This window comes from Schistocerca piceifrons, chromosome 9 (genome assembly GCF_021461385.2).
Source record: "Schistocerca piceifrons isolate TAMUIC-IGC-003096 chromosome 9, iqSchPice1.1, whole genome shotgun sequence".
NCBI classification, from domain to species: Eukaryota; Metazoa; Arthropoda; class Insecta; order Orthoptera; family Acrididae; genus Schistocerca; species Schistocerca piceifrons.
This window is the reverse complement of record NC_060146.1, coordinates 120,500,604-120,527,815: the sequence shown is the minus strand read 5'-3', so window position 1 is coordinate 120,527,815 and position 27,212 is coordinate 120,500,604. Positions and strand designations below refer to the sequence as shown.

General features: G+C 44.9%; 1 protein-coding gene across 1 annotated transcript in view; it reads right to left on the bottom strand.

Moving 5' to 3' along the window:
• LOC124716748 (mediator of RNA polymerase II transcription subunit 15-like) overlaps positions 1-27,212 on the bottom strand; it is an 83,004-nt gene that overhangs the window by 42,398 nt on the left and 13,394 nt on the right. The window contains exon 2 of the mRNA XM_047243290.1: positions 22,740-23,081. Within this exon, the coding sequence (XP_047099246.1) occupies positions 22,740-23,081 (342 nt within the window). The remainder of the gene's footprint in view (positions 1-22,739; positions 23,082-27,212) is intronic.

The following is a 27,212-nucleotide window of genomic DNA, read 5'->3' as shown; positions in this document are numbered from 1 at the left end:
GTAATGATAGAGAATTTTGGTTAAAGTGAATGATAAAACGTACCAAACGATAGAACTGTAACAAATTTAAGAGGTGTAGTATTAATAACAGCTGAGATAAGTTCTAGTAAAGATATGGTTCATAGGTAACCATCTACCGTTAGTTCCGCTATAAAACTTCTAGAATGCAAAGTTTTCATTCTAGCGAGCTGAAACGTTTTCGGTGATTTCAAACAACTTAACTGAATAAAAATAAAAATTAAGAGGTTTCTTAGGGAATTTTTAACTATATTAATAAAGTTTATGCGCCCGAGAAAGCGGTCGTTCGGAGGCTGCTGCAGTATGCAGATAGCTGTGGACAACAGATGTTCCCTCGGCCGTCCGCTCCGGCACCTGTATGTATGCAGCCCGAGAGGCAGTAGAAAGGTGCACTTCGCACCCAGCCACGGTAAGATCCACGTCTATCAAACGTCGAATCGCGCTCTGCCTCGGATGACGTCAGAGCTGGACTGTGCCGAATCGCGTATTTTGCGGTAAATGCGGATAGTGAACTCGTGAGGCCTGTACACCGTCCTGGGTCGCTTAGAACTCACCAAAGTAACTGTTAGTGTACCGTCTGTGTGAATTATCAATTCCACGTGGCAAGGGGTGACTTTATTTACATTTTTTTGGTGAGCATTAATTTTGAACATTATTACAAACTTCATTCAGTAATTTTAGTCAGGGCGAAAGACAATCTAGACCAGACTGTGGCCATACGGACTGGAAACTAAGGTCAGTATGTTTACCTTCGCTTTCTGGCTGACAACAAAATTAGTTTCCAGACTCGCGTGAGAGAAACGGGGAACAAATTAAAGATTAACTTTTACCCGCCACCCCACACCTGTCTGTGGCGAACGAAAATGCGGCCATCATCTTCAAACAAACTGAACCTACATTCGTCCGAAAGCACTACCTGATGCCATTTTTGTGACCACTGAAGTCATTCCATTCACTATTGCAGTCTAGGAAGCTCCGGCACATTCGTCAAAGGTAGGCGAAAAGTGGACGACGCACACGGGACACATGCCGTAACAATAAGCGACGGACTGTTACCCCTGATGGTGTACGATGTGTTACACTGTTCGACTCTTGTGCCAAAGCCGAGGAAGACGCAGATCTGTCCCGCAATGTCGTTCGCATGAAGTGTGGATCTTTTCGGGTGGTTGTCTGGTTGGTATGACCTGACCCATCTCGTCATGCTCTACGGCCTTCCGTGAACCATTCTGCACCGAAACACTTCCTCCCACACGAGCAACATTTTCCCGGCTGGATACGTAACCTTCTCTCATGCCAATAACGCTCCCTCTTTCAAACTCTCATACGTCTGTGAGGCACCCTACACGGCTGCTCAAGTCACACTGATCCGTTACCTTCGGTTTACAGCGACAACGAGAGCCGCAGGCACATTTTACCGATAGGTGGCGTTGCGCTGTGATATCAGTATCGATCCCGCTGGCCAACACGGTTCAAACGCTAATCATTTCTGCAGAACATGCTAATGTACATGCCCTGTGAATATGAACGTCCTGTCCCTAGTCCTGTCTCTAGTTGTTCAAGGTGTTACGTGTTTTCTGAACATGAGTGCGTGAAGTAAAAGCTGTGACTTACGAACTTCACTATACATGTGAAAACGCGTTTATTGTTTCGTTCGCCTGTCGTAATACTCGTACGATGCTTACACGGTTTCGTCATCCAGACTTTAATAACGACGTCTAGTATCAAATAGATCAGTTTTCGATCTCTCATTGCGTTTCTGTCAATCATGGTTTACTGACTATCAACAGAGGCACAAAGAAACAAATCCTGATAGACCCAAAGATAAAAGTACTCGTAACTAACAAATGAATAGTGCAACGATACACTACAGTGATTTTGGGTAAACGTTTCGCTTATTCTTCGTTAGTCTTTTTCATAATTTGCGCGTTTTCGACAGTCACTTCGTTTATTAATTACTTTCGAATACATCGTGGGAGGAGACAGTGATCGATGTTATTACTAATAGTTACTATTAAAATCAGTCTTGATCACAATATTTATTGTGGTAACCGGTTTCGACCACGCCTGTGGTCATCTGACCAAAATGCTGTATGAGCAAGAGCCTCCTTCTGGTGGTAAACCACAGGCGTGGTCGAAACCGGTTACCAGAATAAATAAGTCATCAAGATTGACTTTAATAGTAACTGTTACTTCGTTTATTTTTCTTTTGCATTGTTCTTTATGAGTATATTCCTTATCGTAAATCTGTTAGTTGCTGTGGATGATTTAATATTACTCATTACATAATTTCCTCTCCAGACAAGATACCGAAGCGTACAACTGTGTTCGTGCACTCTTATGTGAATTCGCAACGAAGAAAACTGGCACGAAGAAACGAAATGGAAGAGGAAGGAACGCAACGAATAAGAGACAGCAGAAGTGAAGAACAGAAAGCAAACGTTAACGAAGCAACGCGGCTCAGAGGGTCCTGACTCAGAAACCGTGGCTCAGATAACCACCGTCAAATCTTAAATGCAAAAAACAGTGATAGAATGGCCAATATACGCGACGATCGAGGCGTTCCTCTACGAAGGATCTACAATTCACACCTATAGGCGTTCCGCTACGATTCCTCGAAAAATACAACGAACATTCAAAAAGAGCCATCGGAAAAATAGACAAGACACGCAAGTATTCCTCTGCCAAAAAATTTGAAGGCGCAACTCTAGACCTGTGGTGTACGAATGATAAAGTCACATTACCTGCTTTACAACTACGAACATCACAGCTATTCTCTTACATGGTCGGTACAGCACTAGTTTCTAAACAACCTACAAAATATACGTAGTTACAATTCTTGCTTCCCAATGACATCAATAGTCGGTGGCGACAATTTCACATCAGTTTTTAAAACCCAAAAAAATGGTCAAATGGCTCTGAGCACTATGGGACTCAACTTCTGAGGTCATTAGTCCCCTAGAACTTAGAACTAGTTAAACCTAACTAACCTAAGGACATCACAAACATCCATGCCCGAGGCAGGATTCGAACCTGCGACCGTAGCGGTCTTGCGGTTCCAGACTGCAGCGCCTTTAACCGCACGGACACTTCGGCCGGCGTTTAAAACCCAAGGACAAGTTTATCATCGATTAGTGTCGCTGACGCCCACACTAAATGAAATGCCAGAATTCGTAAAATTATATTTCGTTGTTGACGTCTAGCTCGAATTAGATGATTTACATCAGCGCTGCACACATATTCAGGGACGACCAGTCGTACAGAAGTTACAGCGTCTACTCCATATCTAAAAGTAAAACTAAACTAAACTCCTCCCGAACAGGCCATGAAGGCCCAACGGTACCGACCGGCCGCCGTGTCATCCTCAATCCATAGGCGTCACTGGATGCGGATATGGATGGGCACGTGGTCAGCACACCGCTCTCCCGGCCGCATGTCAGTTTCCGAGACCGGAACCGCTACTTCTCAGTCAAGTAGCTCCTCAGTTTGCCTCACAAGGGCTGAGTGTACCCCGCTTGCCAACAGCGCCCGGCAGACCGGATGGTCACCCATCCAAGTGCTAGCCCAGCCCGATCTGACGGGAACCGGTGTTACCACTGCGGCAAGGCCGTCGGCCTACTCCATATCTACAATCCCCTAATCAACGTGTTCGACACTTCTGAACAACGTTGCAGACAACTATAATGTTGCCATTCGGACTGATAAACGACCAGCCGATGAGCATGAACGCAGATTTAATGACCTCAGGTCAATGAAGTTGCAGTTGTCATTGCACACAACGAATAAAGCCACCGTGATATCATTATACAACGCCGCAGCAACGAACTGCAACGCATTGCTGAAACACATCGTAGTTGCGATACTTTATAGAATCCGCTAATATTTTGCAGGGTCAAGATGGTCACCACTTCAACATCCAACTGCAGGTGTCGACTTATGGTTAGAGAGGATGAATACAATCACATTCTGAATTGTCAGAAACTACTCCAACAATTTATCGTGGATATGTACGCCAAAACTGAGGCGGAGAAATTGGAATTTGCCTTCTACAACCAACTCAAGTTGCTCTCGGGTCAATACGTCCGTTCAGACCTACGCGACGCCATGATGAGTGATAGAAACTTGGACAGCGTGGGCAAGTTGGTCATCTTGCCATCCACATTCATCGGCAATCCACGTCATCTGTATGAATACGAAAAGAATTCGATGACCTGCGTCAGAAAACACGGTCAACCTGCTCTACTTACAACATTTACGTGTAACTTTTCTTGGCATAAAATCAAAGATAAGTTCATAGCACAGACAGCCGGCCAACACGAATTTACTACCAGAGCATTTCGTCAAAAGCAGATAAAATTTTAGAACCAATCGTCACGCACTAAATATTTGTCGTAGTTACCTGCTGGATGTCTTCCACTGAATGACAGAAACGAGAACTCCTGCATTCTGACACTGTAATTTGGCTTCAAGAGCAACTAAAACCTTATCGATAAATACGTCATCAGGGCCGGATTTCCGAATCCTGAAGAGAATCCTGAATTGTATGAAGTACTGAAGAAACACACGATTCATGTTTCTTGTGGCGCTTTAAATGGAGGTTCTCCGTGCATGAAGCACGACAGTTGCACAAAACATTAACCGAAATCTTTCCTCTTCGAAACGCAAACTGGGCAGGACGCATATCCGAAATACAGACGTCGGTCACAACAACACCACGATTTCACGGCAATTGTTAAAATACGCTGCCACAACGAAATTGAGGTAAGTAATTCATGGGTAGTTCCGTATAAACCACTTCTATTTAAAATAATTTTGTCAGCCCACTTCAAGGTAGGATACTCTTAGTTCTGTGAAATCTATCAAATACGTATCCAAGTATATCAGAAAGGGCGGTGATATGGCTATATTTACAGTGACCGAAGAAAACAAGCACGACGAAAATATTTCAGTATCAATCGCGTCGTCATATCAATACCAGTGAGGCAATTTGGCAAATTTTTCATTTATCCGTGCACTTGAAGAAATGACCAAAGCCGATATTTCACTCGAGGAACAGCCGAAACAGTTGCAACGGGACCGACAGCTCGCACAGCTATGACAGCCTTCTAGCCTTCTTCGATCTCTGCCACAGCGATTCATTTGTAACAATATTACTGTACTTGGAAGTACCAAGTTCCTACACATGGAGTGTCTCCGCCGAAAACACTTCCCTCACGAATATGTGGAACCCCACTGCAAGGACATGCCGGTGTGTGTAAGGCTAACACAGTAGGACGCGTCTACACTTTACATCCAAAAAACAATGAGTGTGTTCCCCGAAGTGGTGTTATAGGCCCTCTGCTGTTCCTTATCTGTATAAAAGATTTAGGAGACAATCTGAGCAGCCATCTTAGGTTGTCTGCAAATAATGCTGTCATTTATCGTCCAGTACAGTCATAAGAAGATCAAAAGCAGCTGTAAAACGATTTAGAAAGGATATCTGTATGGTGCAAAAATTGACAATTGACACTAACTATTGAAAAGTGTGAGGTCATTCACATTAGTGCTGAAAGGAATCCGTTAAACTTTGGTTACATGACAAATAAATCAAATCTAAGGCCGTAAATTCAACTACATACCTAGGAATTACAATTACGAATAACTTAAATTGGTAAGAACACATGCAAAATGTTGTGGGGAAGGCGAACCAAAGACTGCGTTTTATTGGCAGGACACTTACAACACGTAACAGATCTACTAAAGAGACTGCCTACAATATGCTTATCCGACCTCTTTTCGAGTACTGCTGCGCGGCGTGGGATCCTTACCAGATAGGATTAACGGAGATTATGGAGAGAGTTCAAAGAAGAGCAGCACGTTTTGTATTACCGCGAAACAGGGGAGAGAGTGTGATTGATACAGGATTTGGGGTGGACATCACTAAAACAAAGGCATTCTTCGTTGCGGCAGAATCTTCTCACGAAATTTCAGTCACCAGCCTTCTCCTCCCAATGTGAAAATATTTTGTTGACGCCGATCTACATAGAGAGAAACGGTCATCATAATAAAAAACGGAAATCAGAGCCCGCGTGGAAAGATGTAAGTGTTCGTTTTTTCCGCGCAGTGTTCGAAAGTGGAATAATAGAGAACTGTTGAAAAGGTGGTTCGATGAATCCTCTGCCAGGCACTTAAATGTAATTTGCAGAGTATCCATGTAGATGCAGATGTAGTGCTAACATCTGCGTCTACTGCTTCACACTATCCACGTCCCAGCAAGTTTTGCACAATTGAGTGTTGTGATGGTTCCATTCGTGAAACATATTAGAAGCACGCCAGGTCTACTAGTAAACGACAATCACTGGGCTCTATGAGCGAAGGAATACAAACTGCTACAGCAAACCAGGTTAGGGACTGTCTGCGATCATTCCAACTACGTGCAATCCGTCAGATCCCGATCGACTCTGGGTGAAATATCGAGGAAGTATGAGCAACATTGTCCTCGTCGAACTGCGGCGACACAATCTGGACTGAACATCGGACTTCAATGAGGAGATTTCCAACAATGCCTAGAAATTACTAGAACAAAAATGTTTAGGTGTGTCGAACTAAACGCCACTACAACTTGGAGTTCAGTCAGCTCCACGACGACAATCTGATGCTGCCAACCGTGAAATACGAGTGCTATTCGGAAAGTAAGGAACGATAGGTCGCGAAATGGAAACCACAGTGAAAATCAAAACTAGGCCTTCGAGCTACTTCTCTACACACTTGCCGCTCAGACTTAGACATCTGTCGTAGCGTTGTACCAACTTTTCAATTCCCTCGTTATAGAAGACAGCCGCCAGTGCCTTTCGACAATTTTCTACTCTGGACTGCAGCTTGTTGTCTGCGTCCGAATATTGCTTAATAGCCAGCGGTTCATTTGAGCAGAGATCAACCTCAGGGGTAGCCAATTACGGGCTGTATTGTGGGTGGTCAAACACATCCCATCGAAAACGCTGCAGGAGCATCTTCATTGCCCCTGCAGAGTGCGGCCGAGAATTGTCGTGTAGAACGAACCGCAAGACAGTCATGTTATGTGGATTGCATAGCTTCAGGCGAAATCTTTCGCCAGGCCCTCATACTTGGCGGGAGACGCTAATTTCTAGCCCTATTTACGTTCTCACTGTGAGCTCAGAACTGAAAAGAGCGACGTGATACCACCGATGGGCGTACTAGAGACAGTGCCCAACGCATCTGTGGAAAGCTTCATCAGATTTTCACTGTATTTTGCATTTAGCGGCCGACCGTTCCTTACTTTCCGAATAGCCCTCGTATTAAAGGAAAATGTTACACTATCGAAGATGATGAATTCTCGGGTTATCAGCCGAGTGGTGGTTTCCTTATCCCGATAGCAAGAAGGCAAATCTGCTGAGCAGCTTTCTCTTCTTGATTCGTAGATTCTGCAGCATATTGTAGCTGTGCTTGACATCCCTCCCGTAGAGGTGTGATATATGCGATTGCAGTCTTTCTTGGCGTATTGCAGTGATGAATTCTTCTCGGGTTATCAGCTGAGTGGTGGATAACTTGGCTGATAACCCGAGAAGTATTCATCACTGGAATACGCCGAGAAAGACTGCAATCGCAAATATCGAAGATTTGTGGTGCTAAAACCATCACAACAAGCTCCTATTAAATCATGGTCAAAACATGCACATGACACAGTAATGGAATAGCATGACAACCAAAACAGTGCCATGATATTTTTATATGCCCCTGGTGGTACTGGCAAAACGTTTTTAACTAACTTAATCCTAGCAGAAATTTGCAGAACCAAGGGAATAATACTCGTCCTTACATTGTCCGGAATAGAGGCTTCACTTATAGATGGCAGAGTACAGTACATTCGACGCTGAAATTACCTTCAAACGCAGCTGAACACTAACTGCCTAAAATCATCAGCACAGCACAAGCCCAACACTTGAAATAGTGCAAAGCCATCATAAGGGACGAGTGCACAATGGCCCACAGAAAGAGGCACTAAATAGAACACTGCAAGACAGAGGGGATAGCACCAGTTTAATGGGAGGAGTTTTATTAACACAGTTAGGTAATTTTCGCCAAACGCTGCCGGGTACTCCAAACTCGACACTATCGAATGAAATAAATGCCAGGATAAAGAAGTCTCTCGTATGGCAGCAGTAAAGATATTCTGATTAATAACAAATACGAGAACCGAAGTATCCGGTGACGTAAGAGGGCAAGAATTGGGCAGAAATCTTTTACGAATAGGTGAAGGCCCGTATCCATCCTAACCACACATGAATTGTGTAATATAGTTGAGAAACTGAACTACTCATAACCGAGTTACATCCGGATATGGTCGAAAATTACACCAATTCAGACTGGTTACAGGAACGGATTATTCTGACGTCAAAAAGCGAAATTGTCAACGAAATCAGCAAGGTAATCCGAGAGCTAATCCTGGAGGCAGAGATATCTTGCATGTCAATCAGTTCAGTACCTGATGACAATACTTCCACAGTGATCTTTTAAATTCGTTCTGTGCACCTGGAATAGCGTTGCACTGCCTCACACTGAGGGTTGGTTGGTTCGGCACTCATTTTACTGGGTAGATTCACCAAACCTGTGTAATGGCACAAAATTGTGCAGGACACAACTACAGAGTAACATCGTCGGAGGGAGTGTAATGACTGGAAAACAAAAGAGGCAGACGGTTTTCACACGACGAATACCATTATTGCCATCTGGGTTCCCTTCACCTTAAGACTACTGCAATCTCCAATTAAATAAGCATGCAACATGATGTTCATTCAAACTGCGCAATGTTAATTTAACGGAATCGTGTTTCTGTCACGGACAATTATTGCTCATAGGGAGGTCGGGAGTTGGATGCCTCACACGTTTGTACCTTTACAGTCCGAACAAGGACACTGCAAAGTCTACAAGTAAGTCCTGTGAAAACAAGATATTGACGTATTATACGAACTATACGACGCACTTTTTTCTTCGAAAAATTGCCGCCAAAATTCCGGTGTGTCATATGATCGAAATTGACATAAAATGTCGAGTGGTTGATCTGAAATTCACGCCAGACTTGAAAATGGCCGTATATTCGATGCGGAGGGAAATCTGTCTGGCAACACTGGATTCAACTGGCAGCAGAAGTGCACCGATGCGACGAACATGAGGTGTGGGGATTCACAAGCTTGCTAACTCTAGCCCCCTCCCTCTCCCCCTCCAACCACAAACCCAGGACACGGTCTAGCCTATGACGCGTCGTTGCAGTCTACGGTGCCAGTGTACTAGAACTGAAAGTGATTGTATTATCGGTAACAGTACAATAGTTTTGTTAATACCCAGTCTCGCAATGGAAAAAAAGAGAAAAGGTACTCGTATGATGCGGGTTATGAACTGAAACTAACGGTATATGCAGAAGAACATCGAAACAGAGCAGCCGAGCGGCATTTCGGCCTTCCGCCAACAGAAAGACCATTCGCGCTTGGTGGGCTAGTGAAGAAGAACTGAAAAAATGAGGAAAACTAAATGTTCAAGTGGAGAGCTGCCTACTCCACCCTCTTTCGCTCTCAGACAGCTACCTATAGCCGTGCGCCCAGCACTCTCTTAGTCAAACACTACAATCTCAGACCAGAAGCAGTATCTTTCGGTCCGCGGTCGTAAACAGTGAGCGATCCGCATTATAAAGCCTATCAGAGATATACATCGTTTATAGTATCATAGTTTCAGTTCAGTTTACGTTAATATTCTTATTACACTCCTGGAGATGGAAAAAAGAACACATTGACACCGGTGTGTCAGACCCACCATACTTGCTCCGGACACTGCGAAAGGGCTGTACAAGCAATGATCACACGCACGGCACAGCGGACACACCAGGAACCGCGGTGTTGGCCGTCGAATGGCGCTAGCTGCGCAGCATTTGTGCACCGCCGCCGTCAGTGTCAGCCAGTTTGCCGTGGCATACGGAGCTCCATCGCAGTCTTTAACACTGGTAGCATGCCGCGACAGCGTGGACGTGAACCGTATGTGCAGTTGACGGACTTTGAGCGAGGGCGTATAGTGGGCATGCGGGAGGCCGGGTGGACGTACCGCCGAATTGCTCAACACGTGGGGCGTGAGGTCTCCACAGTACATCGATGTTGTCGCCAGTGGTCGGCGGAAGGTGCACGTGCCCGTCGACCTGGGACCGGACCGCAGCGACGCACGGATGCACGCCAAGACCGTAGGATCCTACGCAGTGCCGTAGGGGACCGCACCGCCACTTCCCAGCAAATTAGGGACACTGTTGCTCCTGGGGTATCGGCGAGGACCATTCGCAACCGTCTCCATGAAGCTGGGCTACGGTCCCGCACACCGTTAGGCCGTCTTCCGCTCACGCCCCAACATCGTGCAGCCCGCCTCCAGTGGTGTCGCGTGAATGGAGGGACGAATGGAGACGTGTCGTCTTCAGCGATGAGAGTCGCTTCTGCTTTGGTGCCAATGATGGTCGTATGCGTGTTTGGCGCCGTGCAGGTGAGCACCACAATCAGGACTGCATACGACCGAGGCACACAGGGCCAACACCCGGCATCATGGTGTGGGGAGCGATCTCCCTACACTGGCCGTACACCACTGGTGATCGTCGAGGGGACACTGAATAGTGCACGGTACATCCAAACCGTCATCGAACCCATCGTTCTACCATTCCTAGCCCGGCAAGGGAACTTGCTGTTCCAACAGGACAATGCACGTCCGCATGTATCCCGTGCCACCCAACGTGCTCTAGAAGGTGTAAGTCAACTACCCTAGCCAGCAAGATCTCCGGATCTGTCCCCCATTGAGCATGTTTGGGACTGGATGAAGCGTCGTCTCACGCGGTCTGCACGTCCAGCACGAACGATGGTCCAACTGAGGCGCCAGGTGGAAATGGCATGGCAAGCCGTTCCACAGGACTACATCCAGCATCTCTACGATCGTCTCCATGGGAGAATAGCAGCCTGCATTGCTGCGAAAGGTGGATATACACTGTACTAGTGCCGACATTGTGCACGCTCTGTTGCCTGTGTCTATGTGCCTGTGGTTCTGTCAGTGTGATCATGTGATGTATCTGACCCCAGGAATGTGTCAATAAAGTTTCCCCTTCCTGGGACAATGAATTCACGGTGTTCTTATTTCAATTTCCAGGAGTGTATATTCGAGTGCCATATTGAAATGTGCCGCAGTAGACTCCTTTCAGCAATAATAATAAATAAGGTCAAGGGAGGGGAGGAGGCGTTGACCAGAGAAGGGGACAGCAAACGGATGTAAGGAAGGGGAAGGAGGATGAGGACAGAGAGGGACGATGACAGAGATAGAGAGCGTATGGGATAAGAGATACACAGGGAAAGGGAGGAAGGTGACGGGGGGGGGGGGGAGGGGAGAGAAAGAGAGAGAGGGGAGGGAGGGGGGGAGAAGCAGATTAATATAATATCCAATTACCATGCGTGGGCTAGCACTTGGATGGGTGACCATCCGTTCTGCCGGGCGCTGTTGGCAAGTGGGGTGCACTCAGCCCTTATGAGGCAAACTGAGGAGCTACTTGACTGAGAAGTAGCGGCTCAGGTCTCGTAAACTGGCATACGCCAGGGAGACCGGTGTGCTGACCACATGCCCCTCCGTATCCGCATCCAGTGGCACCTGTGGGCTGAAGATGACACGGCGGCCGGTCGATATCGTTGGGCCTTCCAAGGCCTGTTCGGACGGAGAAAGATAATTGCCGTGCATATTGAGCAATGGCGGTCGAAGACGTCAGATGTACGGAGCAGCGCCGGTACGATAACATTTTACCACACACGTGACTTACTACTTGGCGCCCCCACACCTCTCCCGTTTTTATTCCTACACTTTAACCCGTGTCAGTTTTCTGCGTTAATTGTAAGGTGGCCGCATATATTAGTCTTGCACTTTGACGCACCTCTCAACTTGGCGGTGGCCTGCGTGGCTATGGCTTTGAACCGGCCCTAGTAACGAATCATTCTCGTTCTGCCATAGGCCTTGTCAAAAAGGACAGACCTTCAGGGCACTCTCTTGCCCCTGGCAGGGGGAAATACCTCTAAAAGGCGGAAGAATCAGCAATAACCAGCAGCATAAGGATGCAGAGGGCAATGGAAGCCATTGCATTTGAGGCAAATAATGTGTACCCACGGGACATGTGGCTGTAATACGAAAATTGTCATGACAGCCTTGAAACGTGCCAAGCTGGCCACCTTATACCGTTGAGTCATTTCCTACACTATTTCTCTTTATTTTATTTACAATGGGACTTAAATATTAGTGATTTTTTCAAGTTACGTATCTGGTGTACACTTAAGTGCCAAAGACACTGGCATAGGCATGCGTATTAAAATACAGAGATGTGTAAAGAGGCAGAATACGGCGTTGCGGTCGGCAACGCCTATATAAGACAACAACTATCTGGCGCAGTTGTTACATCGGTTACTGCTACTACAGTGGCAGGTTGTCAAGATTTAAGTGAGTTTGAACGTGGTGTCATTGTCGGCGACGGCATTTCCGAAGTACGATTAAGTGAGGATTTTCCAGTACTACCATTTCAGCAACTAGCTCTGCAGATGTCGAAGAAATTGAAGAAATGTATGATGAAATAAAAGAAATTATTCAGATAGTGAAAGGAGACGAAAATTTAATAGTCATGGGTGACTGGAATTCGATAGTAGGAAAAGGGAGAGAAGGAAACGTAGTAGGTGAATATGGATTGGGGCTAAGAAATGAAAGAGGAAGCCGTCTTGTAGAATTTTGCACAGAGCAGAACTTAATCATAGCTAACACTTGGTTTAAGAATCATGATAGAAGGTTGTATACATGGAAGAACCCTGGAGATACTAAAAGGTATCAGATAGATTATATAATGGTAAGACAGAGATTTAGGAACCAGGTTTTAAATTTTAAGACATTTCCAGGGGCAGATGTGGACTCTGACCACAATCTATTGGTTATGACCTGTAGTTTAAAACTGAAGAAACTGCAAAAAGGTGGGAATTTAAGGAGACGGGACCTGGATGAACTGAAAGAACCAGAGGTTGTACAGAGTTTCAGGGAGAGCATAAGGGAACAATTGACAGGAATGGGGGAAAGAAATACAGTAGAAGAGGAATGGGTAGCTTTGAGGGATGAAGTAGTGAAGGCAGCAGAGGATCAAATAGGTAAAAAGACGAGGGCTAGTAGAAATCCTTGGGTAACAGAAGAAATATTGAATTCAATTGATGAAAGGAGAAAATATAAAAATGCAGTAAATGAAGCAGGCAAAAAGGAATACAAACGTCTCAAAAATGAGATCGACAGGAAGTGCAAAATGGCTAAGCAGGGATGGCTAGAGGACAAATGTAAGGATGTAGAGGCTTATCTCACTAGGGGTAAGATAGATACTGCCTACAGGAAAATTAAAGAGACCTTTGGAGATAAGAGAACCACTTGTATGAACATCAAGAGCTCAGACGGAAACCCAGTTCTAAGCAAAGAAGGGAAAGCAGAAAGGTGGAAGGAGTATGTAGAGGGTCTATACAAGGGCGATGTACTTGAGGACGATATTATGGAAATGGAAGAGGATGTAGATGAAGATGAAATGGGAGATACGATTCTGCGTGAAGAGTTTGACAGAGCACTGAAAGACCTGAGTCGAAACAAGGCCCCCGGAGTAGACAACATTCCATTGGAACTACTGACGGCCTTGGGAGAGCCAGTCCTGACAAAACTCTACCATCTGGTGAGCAAGATGTATGAAACAGGCGAAATACCCTCAGACTTCAAGAAGAATATAATAATTCCAATCCCAAAGAAAGCAGGTGTTGACAGATGTGAAAATTACCGGACAATCAGTTTAATAAGCCACAGCTGCAAAATACTAACACGAATTCTTTACAGACGAATGGAAAAACTAGTAGAAGCCGGCCTCGGGGAAGATCAGTTTGGATTCCGTAGAAATACTGGAACACGTGAGGCAATACTGACCTTACGACTTATCTTAGAAGAAAGGTTAAGGAAAGGCAAACCTACGTTTCTAGCATTTGTAGACTTAGAGAAAGCGTTTGACAATGTTGACTGGAATACTCTTTCAAATTCTAAAGGTGGCAGGGGTAAAATACAGGGAGCGAAAGGCTATTTACAATTTGTACAGAAACCAGATGGCAGTTATAAGAGTCGAGGGACATGAAAGGGAAGCAGTTGTTGGGAAGGGAGTAAGACAGGGTTGTAGCCTCTCCCCGATGTTATTCAATCTGTATATTGAGCAAGCAGTAAAGGAAACAAAAGAAAAATTCGGAGTAGGTATTAAAATTCATGGAGAAGAAGTAAAAACTTTGAGGTTCGCCGATGACATTGTAATTCTGTCAGAGACAGCAAAGGACTTGGAAGAGCAGTTGAACGGAATGGATGGTGTCTTGAAGGGAGGATATAAGATGAACATCAACAAAAGCAAAACGAGGATAATGGAATGTAGTCGAATTAAGTCGGGTGATGTTGAGGGTATTAGATTAGGAAATGAGACACTTAAAGTAGTAAAGGAGTTTTGCTATTTGGGGAGCAAAATAACTGATGATGGTCGAAGTAGAGAGGACGTAAAATGTAGACTGGCAATGGCAAGGAAAGCGTTTCTGAAGAATAGAAATTTGTTAACACCGGGTATAGATTTAAGTGTCAGGAAGTCATTTCTGAAAGTATTTGTATGGGGTGTAGCCATGTATGGAAGTGAAACGTGGACGGTAAATAGTTTGGACAAGAAGAGAACAGAAGCTTTCGAAATGTGGTGCTACAGAAGAATGCTTAAGATTAGATGGGTAGATCACATAACTAATGAGGAAGTATTGAATAGGATTGGGGAGAAGAGAAGTTTGTGGCACAACTTGACCAGAAGAAGGGATCGGTTGGTAGGACATGTTCTGAGGCATCAAGGGATCACCAATTTAGTATTGGAGGGCATCGTGGAGGGTAAAAATCGTAGGGGGAGACCAAGAGATGAATACACTAAGCAGATTCAGAAGGATGTAGGTTGCAGTAGGTACTGGGAGATGAAGAAGCTTGCACAGGATAGAGTAGCATGGAGAGCTGAATATCAGGAGTCCGGTAAAACATAAAATCTCTGACATCTCTGCGGCCGGGAAAAGATCCTGCATCAATGGGAACTTCGACAATTGAACAGAATAGTTCAACGTGACAGAAGTGCAACCCGTCCGCAAATTGCTGCAGATTTCCATGTTGGGCTATCAACAAGTGTCAGCGTGCGAACCATTCAACGAAACATCATCGATAAGGAATTTCGGAGCCGAAGGCCCACTCGTGTACCCTTGATGGCTGCACGACACAAAACTTTACGCGTCTGGGCCCGTCAACACCGACGTTGGACTGTTGATGACTGGAAACATGTTGCCTGGTCGGACGAGTTTCGTTTCAAATTGTATCAAACGGATGGACGTACGGGTATGGAGACAACCTCATGAATCCATGCGACCTGCATGTCACCATGGCATGTTCAAGCTGATGGAGGCTGTGTAATGGTGTGGGGCGTGTGCAGTTGGAGTGTTATGGGCCCCTCATACCTTAAGGTACGACTCTGACAGGTGACAGGTCATAACCATCCTGTCTGATCACTTGCATCCATTCATGTCTATTCTGCATTCCGACGGACATGAGTATTATTGCTCATATCTGGGATGCCTTGCAACGTGCTGTTGAGAAGTGATCTCCACCCCGTCGTACTCTTACGGATTGCCCTGGGATGCCCTGTAGCATTCATTGTGTCAGTTCCCACCGGCATTACTTCAGACATTAGTGGAGTCCATGCCACGTCGTGTCGTGGCACTTCTGCGTGCTCGCGGGTGTCCTACACGATGTTAGGCAGGAGTACCAGTTTCTCTGGCTCTTCAGTGGCAATGTCACGTTTTCCGTTTTATGAAGTAACGCCTATGATTTCTTATACCTTGAATAATGGGTAGTTGTTACATTGTGAAGTGCGCTTTTTCTTCTAGGATTCTGCATATTAATTTTTGCCAGAAGCAGCTTAATTCTAATCCATGTGCCTGCATTGTGTCTGGAGTGCGGGAGAAGTGTAAAAATATAGATTTCCTGATACTGATATTACTTTGCTTTGGCAGATTTTTGCCTGGAGCCAGAAAATATTTTTCTTTTGGTAAAGTACGATCAGACCTGGAAATGTATCTGTTATCTGTAGAAATGGAGATAGTTGTGTCAGCTGATGCTACTGCAGCTGTTGCAGACATTGGCAATAAGAATGTTGTTACGTTTCCATTTTTTAACATCCACGAAACAACTTTATCGCAATTTTTCCCTTGACAAAAGATTCTGTAGTAGTCTCCCATTCGGATTTCCTGGAAAGGACTGTCAAGGGTGACCTAACCATTCGCCAAAGAACGAATCGCTAACGAAAGGGCAACATTCTCCATATTGGAACGTGGAATGCCAGAAGTTTGAGTGGGGTGCGAAAGCTAGAAAATATGAAAAGGAAAATGAAAACGTTCAGACTAGATATAGTGGTGAAACGTCCCCTTTGAACAATTATACATGACTGTGCTTAAACTGACACACAATATTTTTTAGCGCAACGCAATCTGACTTTCAAAAATCCCTACAAAAGAATGGCCCTGACTAACATTAACCTATACGTTTCACAAATCACTTACCTCACAAAAATCTTCGTTACTCGAACTACTGCAATACAGCGAGCGCCACTACTGCCAGCTAAATAAAAGATTCAAACTACGGAAGGCACTAACTACTGATAGGCATAGCAAATGAAAGATTTTAATAGAGAACAAATGATGTATTTACCTCAATAGTCATAATATATATAGTAGTTCATGACATCCTGTCTTACAAATTTCAAAACTCACCCATCTCTCTCCCCACATCCACCACTGCTGGCGGCTCACCTCCAACTGCGCAACGCTACGCACTGTTCACATCCAGCTGCCCAACACTCCAATGGCAGACAACAATGCAAACTGGCCACAGACTGCACACAGCACAGCCAGTGATTTTCATACAGAGCGCTACGTAACGTTGCCAATAAGAAAACATAAACAGCCTACTTACAGTGGGTGTTAGTGAAATGAGATAGCTCAAGATAAGGATTTCTGGTCAGACGAATATGGTGCAATATAAACATGAGCTGAAAATGGCATAAAGTGAGTAGGATTCGTTATGAATAGGAAGGTAGGGCAGAGAGTGAGTATTGTGAACAGTTCAGTGACAGGTTTGTTCTCGTCAGAGTCAACAGCAAACCAATGCCGACTATGATAGTTCAGGTATATACGTCATCTTTCCCAGCAGAAAATGAAGAGCTAGAGAAAGTGATATTGAACACATTATTAAGTGTATAATGGGAGATGAAAATCCAATAAACATCGGTGATTGGAACACTGTAAGGAAGAGAACATACGAAAGAGTTATGGGAGAATATGGGCTCTATAGTAGTAATAGAGAGGAGGAAGACTAAATTGCAGCCAGTTATACGGGATATGCTGTTCAAAAATCATAAGAAGATCAGATATGCTCGGAAAAGACCTGGAGATAGGAGAAGATTCCATGTGCATTACGTCATGGTCAGACAGATAACCTGAAATCATTTATTAGTTTGTAAGGAGGACCCAGGAGCAGATATAGACTCAGAACACTATTTAGTAATAACGAAGAATAGGATGAAATTGAAGAGAATCGTCCGGCAGAATAAGTGTGGAAAGAAATGTGATGCTGTAGTATCGAGGAATGATGAGGTATATTATAAATTCTCTAGAGCTGTAAGTGTTGCGATAATGATGACCACAGTAGACTATTCAGTTGACGACGAATGGGCATCTGTAACAAGCGCAACCACGTAAGTTGGAGGTGCAAACATAGGAACAAGGAGGTAACAGCGGTGAAGCCTTGGGTAACAGAAGAAATTCTTCTACTAATCGACGAAAGAGAGAAGAAAAAAAATTAAAAAAAAGAAAGGAGTTCAACAATATACGTCAATTAGGAATGAAACAAATTGGAAGCGCAGGGAAGCCTAGGCAGAAATGGCAGCAGCCAAAGTGCAAAGTCATCAAAAATGAGATGTTCGTCAGATGGACTAGCTCAGTGTGTAAGGTGGCCGAATAAATGAAGGTCAATTTGGCACCTTACATAAGAGTTTCATACATTGTAACGGGAAGGTGAATATGACACTTAACTTCTTCGGCGGTCGTCAGCAGGTTTGCCTGTAAGTATGTAATGCAAAAGGGATGGCACTCAATCGACGGTATTAACACACTGCTCCTATATAATCCATGTCAATGAGCAGAAGGTGAAACAAGAAGCGAGAAGACACGTTTTATGTGGAAGCCAGCAGAGGCCGCACCACGGGAAGCACCACAAAGAGCTCTTAGGGGGCGTGAAGTATGCATGTAACTCTTAGGCGTCTGGAGCAGGCACAAAACGTCCGATTGGCAGAAACAAACTAGGAAGGAGCAAAGTGCCGAGATTTCGACGCAGTTCAATGGAAGGGCCCTTGCGATTGGCAGTGAGTGTTTCCACAAAATAAGAGGAACGCTCCTATTGGTCGAAAAGAGCTGTGACGTGGATAGCGAAAGATCCCAAGTGGGGAGACAGTTCGGCTGTGATAAAGACGAGAGGGAAATTTTGAAGGGCTCTTCTCTGAACTGGCGTCAAGTGCAGAATAGAGCACATAACGCTCTGTAGACGTAGAGGGCTCTTCTCTGAACTGGCGTCAAGTGTACAATGGAGCACATAATGCTCTGTACGACGCAGAGGAGAAATTTGAGTGAACACTGTGTTCACTGCGGCTGACATTCAGCTAGAAATTAGCTGCAGCGTCGGTGAGCTCAAACTGTGGAGAACCAAACCAGCCAGTTAGTTAATTGTCCTTGCGAGGACTGATGAGTGCATTTTAATATGCACGTTGCTCCTGCCGGGCTCGTACGTGTCGCCATATTCCAAGACTAGGTGTAAGACGTGTATATTTCTATTGTCTATTCTGAAACCACAATTTATGAAAGATGTTTATATTATATTAATAGGATTAAGTAGGAATATTAATATTTGTCATGTTGGAAATAATTGTGGTAGCAGGGAATGTCTGCACCAAAGTACTGTTGACAAGAGAGACCGCAAATTGATATAATTTAAAAAAGGGCGGGAGAGACTGCGTATGGATACATATTAAGAAAAGAGCGGGAAAGACCGCGCATTGATACATTTTGTTATGGCACCAGGGATTGTCTGCACCAGAAAGCATTGTTGGCAGGAGAGACCGCACTTTAGCGTTCGTTGGAAGTCAGTAGTAAGCGAGATGTGAAGCGAGTCGGTAGCAAGTCTGAAGCGAGAGGTTGAGAGGAGCAGTGTGACTGCCAGCCACCAGCTATGATTTACAAGAGATTATAAACGGATGTACAGAGACACCAACTAATTATTATCATGAGAGGAACTAATATTATTGAATTATTTTCTTTGCAAAATTCAAGACTACTGAAGTTCTGTTTGCGCAATGCTAGTTCTAAGATTATTGTTAAAAGTAAGTCCCATTTGAATGTTTGTAAAATCATTTCATAACCAACAGTAAATATTTGAAGCGTTTTCAGAATATAATTAATTTTTGCCAACAATGTTGCATTACTGATTATAATCCATCCCAAAAACCATCAACGTAAAACTTTGCAAAAATTTTATTGTTCTCAAGAAAAAATGTAACTATGAATTACGTAACTTCAGTCAAATTAATTAAAGAATAACGTCACCTTTGCTAATAAAGAATAACGTCAGCTTTGGTAATAAATACAGCCACTTATTATGAGAGCCCACCAGCAGTTAATAGAGTATAGTAAACCAGAGTAAGTATATTCATGTCGCAGTTCGATGTAGCAGTCAGATGGCGATCCAGTAACAGTAAAAAAGGTAAGGAACAGCTTTGGGTTATTGCAGATAACGACTAAGGGCCACGACGACGACACATTCCATGTTTCGTCGAAATAATCAGAAAATTTCTTTTAATACGCAGCAATTAAATTTGTATGCAAAGATTGAGAAAGAGAATAAATTTCAAAGGGAAGATTTCATGTGTTATTATTAAGCAAGAGATGGTTTCATAGGTTATTGTAGAAGGGAAAAAAATATAGAGGAGACGGGAAGGTTTCATAGGGATGAGTACATGTTATCTCGCATAACGAGAAACATAGGGAGAGTTCTGCTGGAAAAATCAGCAAAGGCTTAATTAGTTTTTATAGGAATTTCAGGGGATGAGAGCAGCCATGCAGACGACAGATCATCACAGCTAAGGTAAATACCGCGAGCAGAAGAGTAAACTTGTTGGTTCACCAGCCAGTGTCCACTGTAAACTGGAGCGACCTTGGGTAATCTTTTGCTCAACTTGTCACAAAACTAACCGTCCTCCATAGACTTGATTGTCATCCCAATAGTACCGAACTTCAACCAGAATCGGATGATTTATCGAAGTACTCGCCAACATCATGACGTAGTCGTAAGAATAATTTTGTAACGAAACTTCTAGTTAAAATTTACCATTGTTGTGTTTAGGACTATTTCACTTTCTGAGGACGAGATGCGTTCGTTTGACATCTGACACATTGTATTTCTGTGATAAGATTGCAACATTAAACCAAAAGTATTTACAGCTTACACAGTTGTTGTTCTGACTCCAAAACGTTACAAGTGTAAAAAAAAATAGAAAAATAAAGAAAACGTTTTTTCGATGGTGTTGAACTACAATCATGTAATATTTTTTGAAGGAGTAAACAGCCATTTGTCTCCCTATTACTGTATATATCTCCTTTACTATCTAGATTACGGCTCTTATTCCTGCTTTGGACTGCCTTAACATGTATGACATTTTAATGATCTAAGAACTTTCAGCATTGTACTTGATAATGGCATAAAAGCCTAAATCTAGATAGTACAAAAGATAAATAACGTAATACACAGTCAAATGGCGGTTTATTCTTTTTCTTTTTTTTTATAAAAAAGAGACAGCCTTCGGTACAATTAAAAGCATATATACATGATTGGAACAACTACCTCAGGACGTGATAAAAGAAGAAATGAAGAAATGAAGACCATATGGAAGACATTGGGGATCTCATAGTAGAGTCAGCGCTTAACAGAGGTCTGAAAGACTGGCGTTCAAATAAAGTGGAAAGTAGAATATTTCTATCTTCCTTCGGAATTTCGTAACTCATTTAGGACAGTGACAACTAAACAACTATCCAAGTTTATTTGTAGAATCTACCACGGGCTTTCGGAAAAATATCATCCACATCGTCTCATACATAATAAAGGTATAGAACTATCGGACAATCAGCTAACAGATCATACGTTGAAACCACAGAGAATAATAATGTCCAGAAAATAAGTTAATAAAACTGAGATCTGTTAGATGAGAATAGTTGGCTTTGTAAACGGTAAAGGCAAGAGAGAGACAGTTCTGAGGTTGCATTTGATGACGGAAGTAAGATTTAGGGGAAATTCAGGTACTCTCATAGGATTCGTCGCCTTTGAAAAAGCAATTTGATCTTTCAGATCTTTGACGTTGTTAATTTTCGTATTGTACACATGTTCCTCGATCGTTCCCCAGAACTAAAAATCATAGAATGTGAAGTAAGGTGAATGTGGAGGGCAGCGCAATGGTCCACCACACTTGCTCAATCTACCGGGAAATGTTTGGCCGAAGTAAACACAAACAGGATGCGCATAATACGGCGAAGCGCCATTTTGTTAAGAGAAACCCAAGCGTCGGATCTGTAGCGGAATTTCGTGAACAGCATACTTCAAATGGTTCAAATGGCTCTGAGCACTATGGGACTCAACTGCTGAGGTCATTAGTCCCCTAGAACTTAGAACTAGTTAAACCTAACTAACCTAAGGACATCACAAACATCCATGCCCGAGGCAGGATTCGAACCTGCGACCGTAGCAGTCTTGCGGTTCCAGACTGCAGCGCCTTTTACCGCACGGCCACTTCGGCCGGCGAACAGCATACTCTGCGACATCATACTCTGCGACATCTGCATTCACTATATCTGTATCAAAGAACTAGAGTACTATTACTCTAGTAGTGGTCACAGCGGACCAAACATTCACTTAAGGGCTGCGGTTCATGTTCCAGAATTTCGTGAGGATTAATACTGCTCCCAAAAATGGTGTTCAAAATGTGTGTCAAATCTTATGGGACTTAACTGCTAAGGTCATCAGTCCCTAAGCTTACACACTACTTAACCTAAATTATCCTAAGGACAAGCAAACACACCCATGCCCGAGGGAGGACTCGAACCTCCGCCGGGACCAGCCACACAGTCCATGACTGCAGCGCCCAAGACCGCTCGGCTAATCCCGCGCGGCCAATGTGTGTGTCATAACAATTATAATAAGAGAAACTGTTATGGATCTGAAGAAGAGATTCAGTATATCATTAGCAGAGCCCTGTGGTATATACTGTTACTGGAAAAAAATATCATGGAAACGGTGATGACTGTGGTGACATCACAACAATAGTGAACTAGGTGACTAACCTCTGCACAACGATTCCATCATCAATAGCATTGCTGGAGATTTCGACACCGGAGCCCATGTCTGCCCAGCGGTATGGGCTGCCAACAGCCCTTACAGACGTGTATGCAGTGGAAGACGCTTGTAGTTCCTGCTGCTGCTGCTGCTGCTTCCGTTGTTGCTGTTGTTGTTGTTGTTGTTGCAGCTGCTGCTGTTTCTGCTGCTGCTCCTGCTGTTGTCGCTGCTTCTGCTGTTGTTCCTGCCTTTGCTGCTTCTGTTGCCGTCTCTGTTGTTGCTTTTGCAGCTGCTGTTGTTGCAGCTGCTGTTGCTGTTGCCGTTGTTTCTCCTGCAGCTGATCCCTCAGAATCTGACTGTACTCGGGAGGCAGGTGCCTCATCTGGTGGTACAACGTCTGCATCTGCCGCTGATGTTGACCACGCAAATACTGTAGGTCAGTGGCTGCAGTCGAAGACATGGCAGGCGTGGTTTTTGGGGCAGTGGTGGATGTGGAGATCTCAGGAGGACTCACTTCACTGACTTCTGTCCTGGAACAGTAATAAATTTTATGAGCAATTTAATCTTTCATGACCACATAGTCTTTGATGAAAAATGTTCTCGATGAAGTTGTTGCGATAATTCTGCATGAAAATCCGATATTTCGGCAACAACCACCACTGTCTTATTTGGGTAAGCAACTGACTGTAAAAGAAGCAACAGAAAGGCAAAAATACACTCCTGGAAATTGAAATAAGAACACCGTGAATTCATTGTCCCAGGAAGGGGAAACTTTATTGACACATTCCTGGGGTCAGATACATCACATGATCACACTGACAGAACCACACGCACATAGACACAGGCAACAGAGCATGCACAATGTCGGCACTAGTGCAGTGTATATCCACCTTTCGCAGCAATGCAGGCTGCTATTCTCCCATGGAGACGATCGTAGAGATGCTGGATGTAGTCCTGTGGAACGGCTTGCCATGCCATTTCCACCTGGCGCCTCAGTTGGACCATCGTTCGTGCTGGACGTGCAGACCGCGTGAGACGACGCTTCATCCAGTCCCAAACATGCTCAATGGGGGACAGTTCCGGAGATCTTGCTGGCCAGGGTAGTTGACTTACACCTTCTAGAGCACGTTGGGTGGCACGGGATACATGCGGACGTGCATTGTCCTGTTGGAACAGCAAGTTCCCTTGCCGGGCTAGGAATGGTAGAACGATGGGTTCGATGACGGTTTGGATGTACCGTGCACTATTCAGTGTCCCCTCGACGATCACCAGTGGTGTACGGCCAGTGTAGGAGATCGCTCCCCACACCATGATGCCGGGTGTTGGCCCTGTGTGTCTCGGTCGTATGCAGTCCTGATTGTGGCGCTCACCTGCACGGCGCCAAACACGCATACGACCATCATTGGCACCAAGGCAGAAGCGACTCTCATCGCTGAAGATGACACGTCTCCATTCGTCCCTCCATTCACGCGACACCACTGGAGGCGGGCTGCACGATGTTGGGGCGTGAGCGGAAGACGGCCTAACGGTGTGCGGGACCGTAGCCCAGCTTCATGGAGACGTTTGCGAATGGTCCTCGCCGATACCCCAGGAGCAACAGTGTCCCTAATATGCTGGGAAGTGGCGGTGCGGTCACCTACGGCACTGCGTAGGATCCTACGGTCTTGGCGTGCATCCGTGCGTCGCTGCGGTCCGGTCCCAGGTCGACGGGCACGTGCACCTTCCGCCGACCACTGGCGACAACATCGATGTACTGTGGAGACCTCACGCCCCACGTGTTGAGCAATTCGGCGGTACGTCCACCCGGCCTCCCGCATGCCCACTATACGCCCTCGCTCAAAGTCCGTCAACTGCACATACGGTTCACGTCCACGCTGTCGCGGCATGCAACCAGTATTAGAGACTGCGATGGAGCTCCGTATGCCACGGCAAACTGGCTGACACTGACGGCGGCGGAGCACAAATGCTGCGCAGCTAGCGCCATTCGACGGCCAACACCGCGGTTCCTGGTGTGTCCGCTGTGCCGTGCGTGTGATCATTGCTTGTACAGCCCTCTCGCAGTGTCCGGAGCAAGTATGGTGGGTCTGACACACCGGTGTCAATGTGTTCTTTTTTCCATTTCCAGGAGTGTATAATAGTGCCCATCTTCTTCTTTTTTTCTTCATCACTTGAACTATTTTTCCTTTGCCTGTTAGCCGGCCGATGTGGCTGAGCGGTTGTAGGGGCTTCAGTCTGGAACCGCGCGACCGCTACGGTCGCAGGTTCGAATCCTGCCTCGGGCATGGATGTGTGTGATGTCCTTAGGTTAGTTAGGTTTAAGTAGTTCTAAGTTCTAGGGGACTGATGACCTCAGATGTTAAGTCCCATAGTGCTCAGAGCCATTTGAACCATTTTGCCTGTTAATGTGTCCAACTCTTCATTGGCCTTCCCTCAATTCAATTCAATAATGTCCACACACTACATTCGTGGTGCCCCTGCCCATTACACTCATTACTCGCGGCAGACAATCTTAACGAGTCCCGTAAGAGTTCGAGCAATGTAGACATTAAGTTGGGAACGTCGGTGTTACGGGGAGCGTGCAAGGGATAAATCCCTAAAGTCGCATTATCCTCTGTGCCCTCACTGGCTCAGATGGACTACTACGCCCGCTGAATATGTGCCAGAGAGTCACCTTCGTCAATACCCATCTGGCAGCTCGGATACCCCATATAGCGCGGATTCTGCCCATCACTGCGACAATGGCGGCCAGGTTACAGGCGGCATTCGGCTATTTCATTTGTTCTGGACACATCGTCAAAGTCCAGTATGAAGCTCTCACCTTACCGAAGCGGGATGGTGGCCACGATCTGGTTAATGTGAGAGCCAGGACTACGGCACTTTACACCAATACTGTGCTCCGGTTATGGAAAAGCCAAAATGCTAGTTTTACTGGAATGTTGACCACCGAGCTCGCACCTGTTTCGAGACGCCCACCGACGTCTTTGGCACACATCCCTCCTCCAATGTCACATATCGGCCGTTTCTTTTTGAAGTACAGCTACATATGCACCGAGCTCCCCAGGACCAGGAAGACGATCACCCGCGACATCTACCGCCTTCTGCGAAAGTCTCCACCCCGCAACCCCGTCGAAACACGTCACCCCCGGATTTCATGGCCTACAGTTTGGAAAGCGATCCACCAACCATATCACACCACTGACACCACCTCTATGTGGTACCTTCTCGTCAACGGCAAGTATACTACAAGACAGAAACTGCATCGCATCGCACTGGTGGACTCACCCCTGTGCCTCAAGTGCAATGTCGAAGATACAGATTTACATCGTTTTGAGTGTGGGCCGGCAGCAGCTGTCTGGACCCTCGTACAGAAGATTGTGGCTTTCTACCTCCGAGTACCACCACATCACGTTTCTCCCACTATGATGATATATATCCCGACACGACGTACTTTCCATCGGCTAAGTGGCACGCCATCACATGGACCAGTGGCATGGCTGTCAACTACCTCTTCCGGGACGACATCGTCGATCCGGCGGACTTTTGGACACGCGTCCAAGTATATCACCACACCCTTCGCCGGCATCGACACTATCGTGCCACTTTCGCGAACTATTTACAGAGCATTTTCACCAACCCGCTTCAAAGCTGGAATCTCAATGAACCGTGCCAGCCGAGACTGGACGATCCCACGTTCCCCTTCAATGGTCAATGATAGAATGCATTTTGTTCTGCTGGCGCGCCAAAGTGGAGCATGGCGCGGAAGGTATTCCTATTTTATTTCACTTCTCTTTTCTCCTCCTCTTCTAAGTTTTTTTCTCCTTACACATGCTTATCCTTTTCACACATAGCTCTCTATCTGCAGCCTATTTGTTTTCTTTCTCTTGTGCTCAAAAAAAAAAAAAAAAATGCTGCTGATGGTGAGACTGTATACTCATTTATGTTAACAAAAAACATAAAAATACAAAAGAAGGCCGTTGCGGAAATATAGCTACCTTTTATGTTTTACGTTTTCAAAGGATATTGTGTTATTTTATGAAGAACGTCGTCTTTTATTTTCATACCCAAGAGGTTGTTTTTTTTGTTTTCTTAAAAAAAAATTAGTAGAGCACTTATAAAAAAACAAAAAAAAAAAAGATGGACAAAGCGTCTGCCATGTAAGTAGGAGATCCCGTGTTCGAGTCCCGGTCGGCGCACACATTTTCAACTGTCCCCGATGGTGTATATCAACGCCTGTCGACAGATTAGGTTCGTGATTTAATTATCATTTCACTTTCCTTTGTTGTCTTCAGTTTTGTTTCTTACGTTAAATGTGTTTAATTCTTTCCTAATGTCTGCTCTGGTACAGAATTTTACAGCTCTAAGAACTCTCATGTCATCTGCCTCAGTCCCACTTTCTTGCCATTTGTAAATGTCCCACGGCTCACTTCCGCAGGGTAATGTGTCGACTGCCAAAACTTCATTCTTGCTATGTTTCGTGTCTTGTTTCTAAGGCACCTGTTATGGATTCACACAGATTTCCAAATTTTGCTACTTCCTTGTCTATATCTTTATCATGCTCGTATGAGATATCACGTCTCACATTAGTGAAATGGCTGACTTGTCCTACTACGGTACTGTTGACCACTACTTTTGTTCTCTGCGCCTCTTGCTGTAAAAGCCGT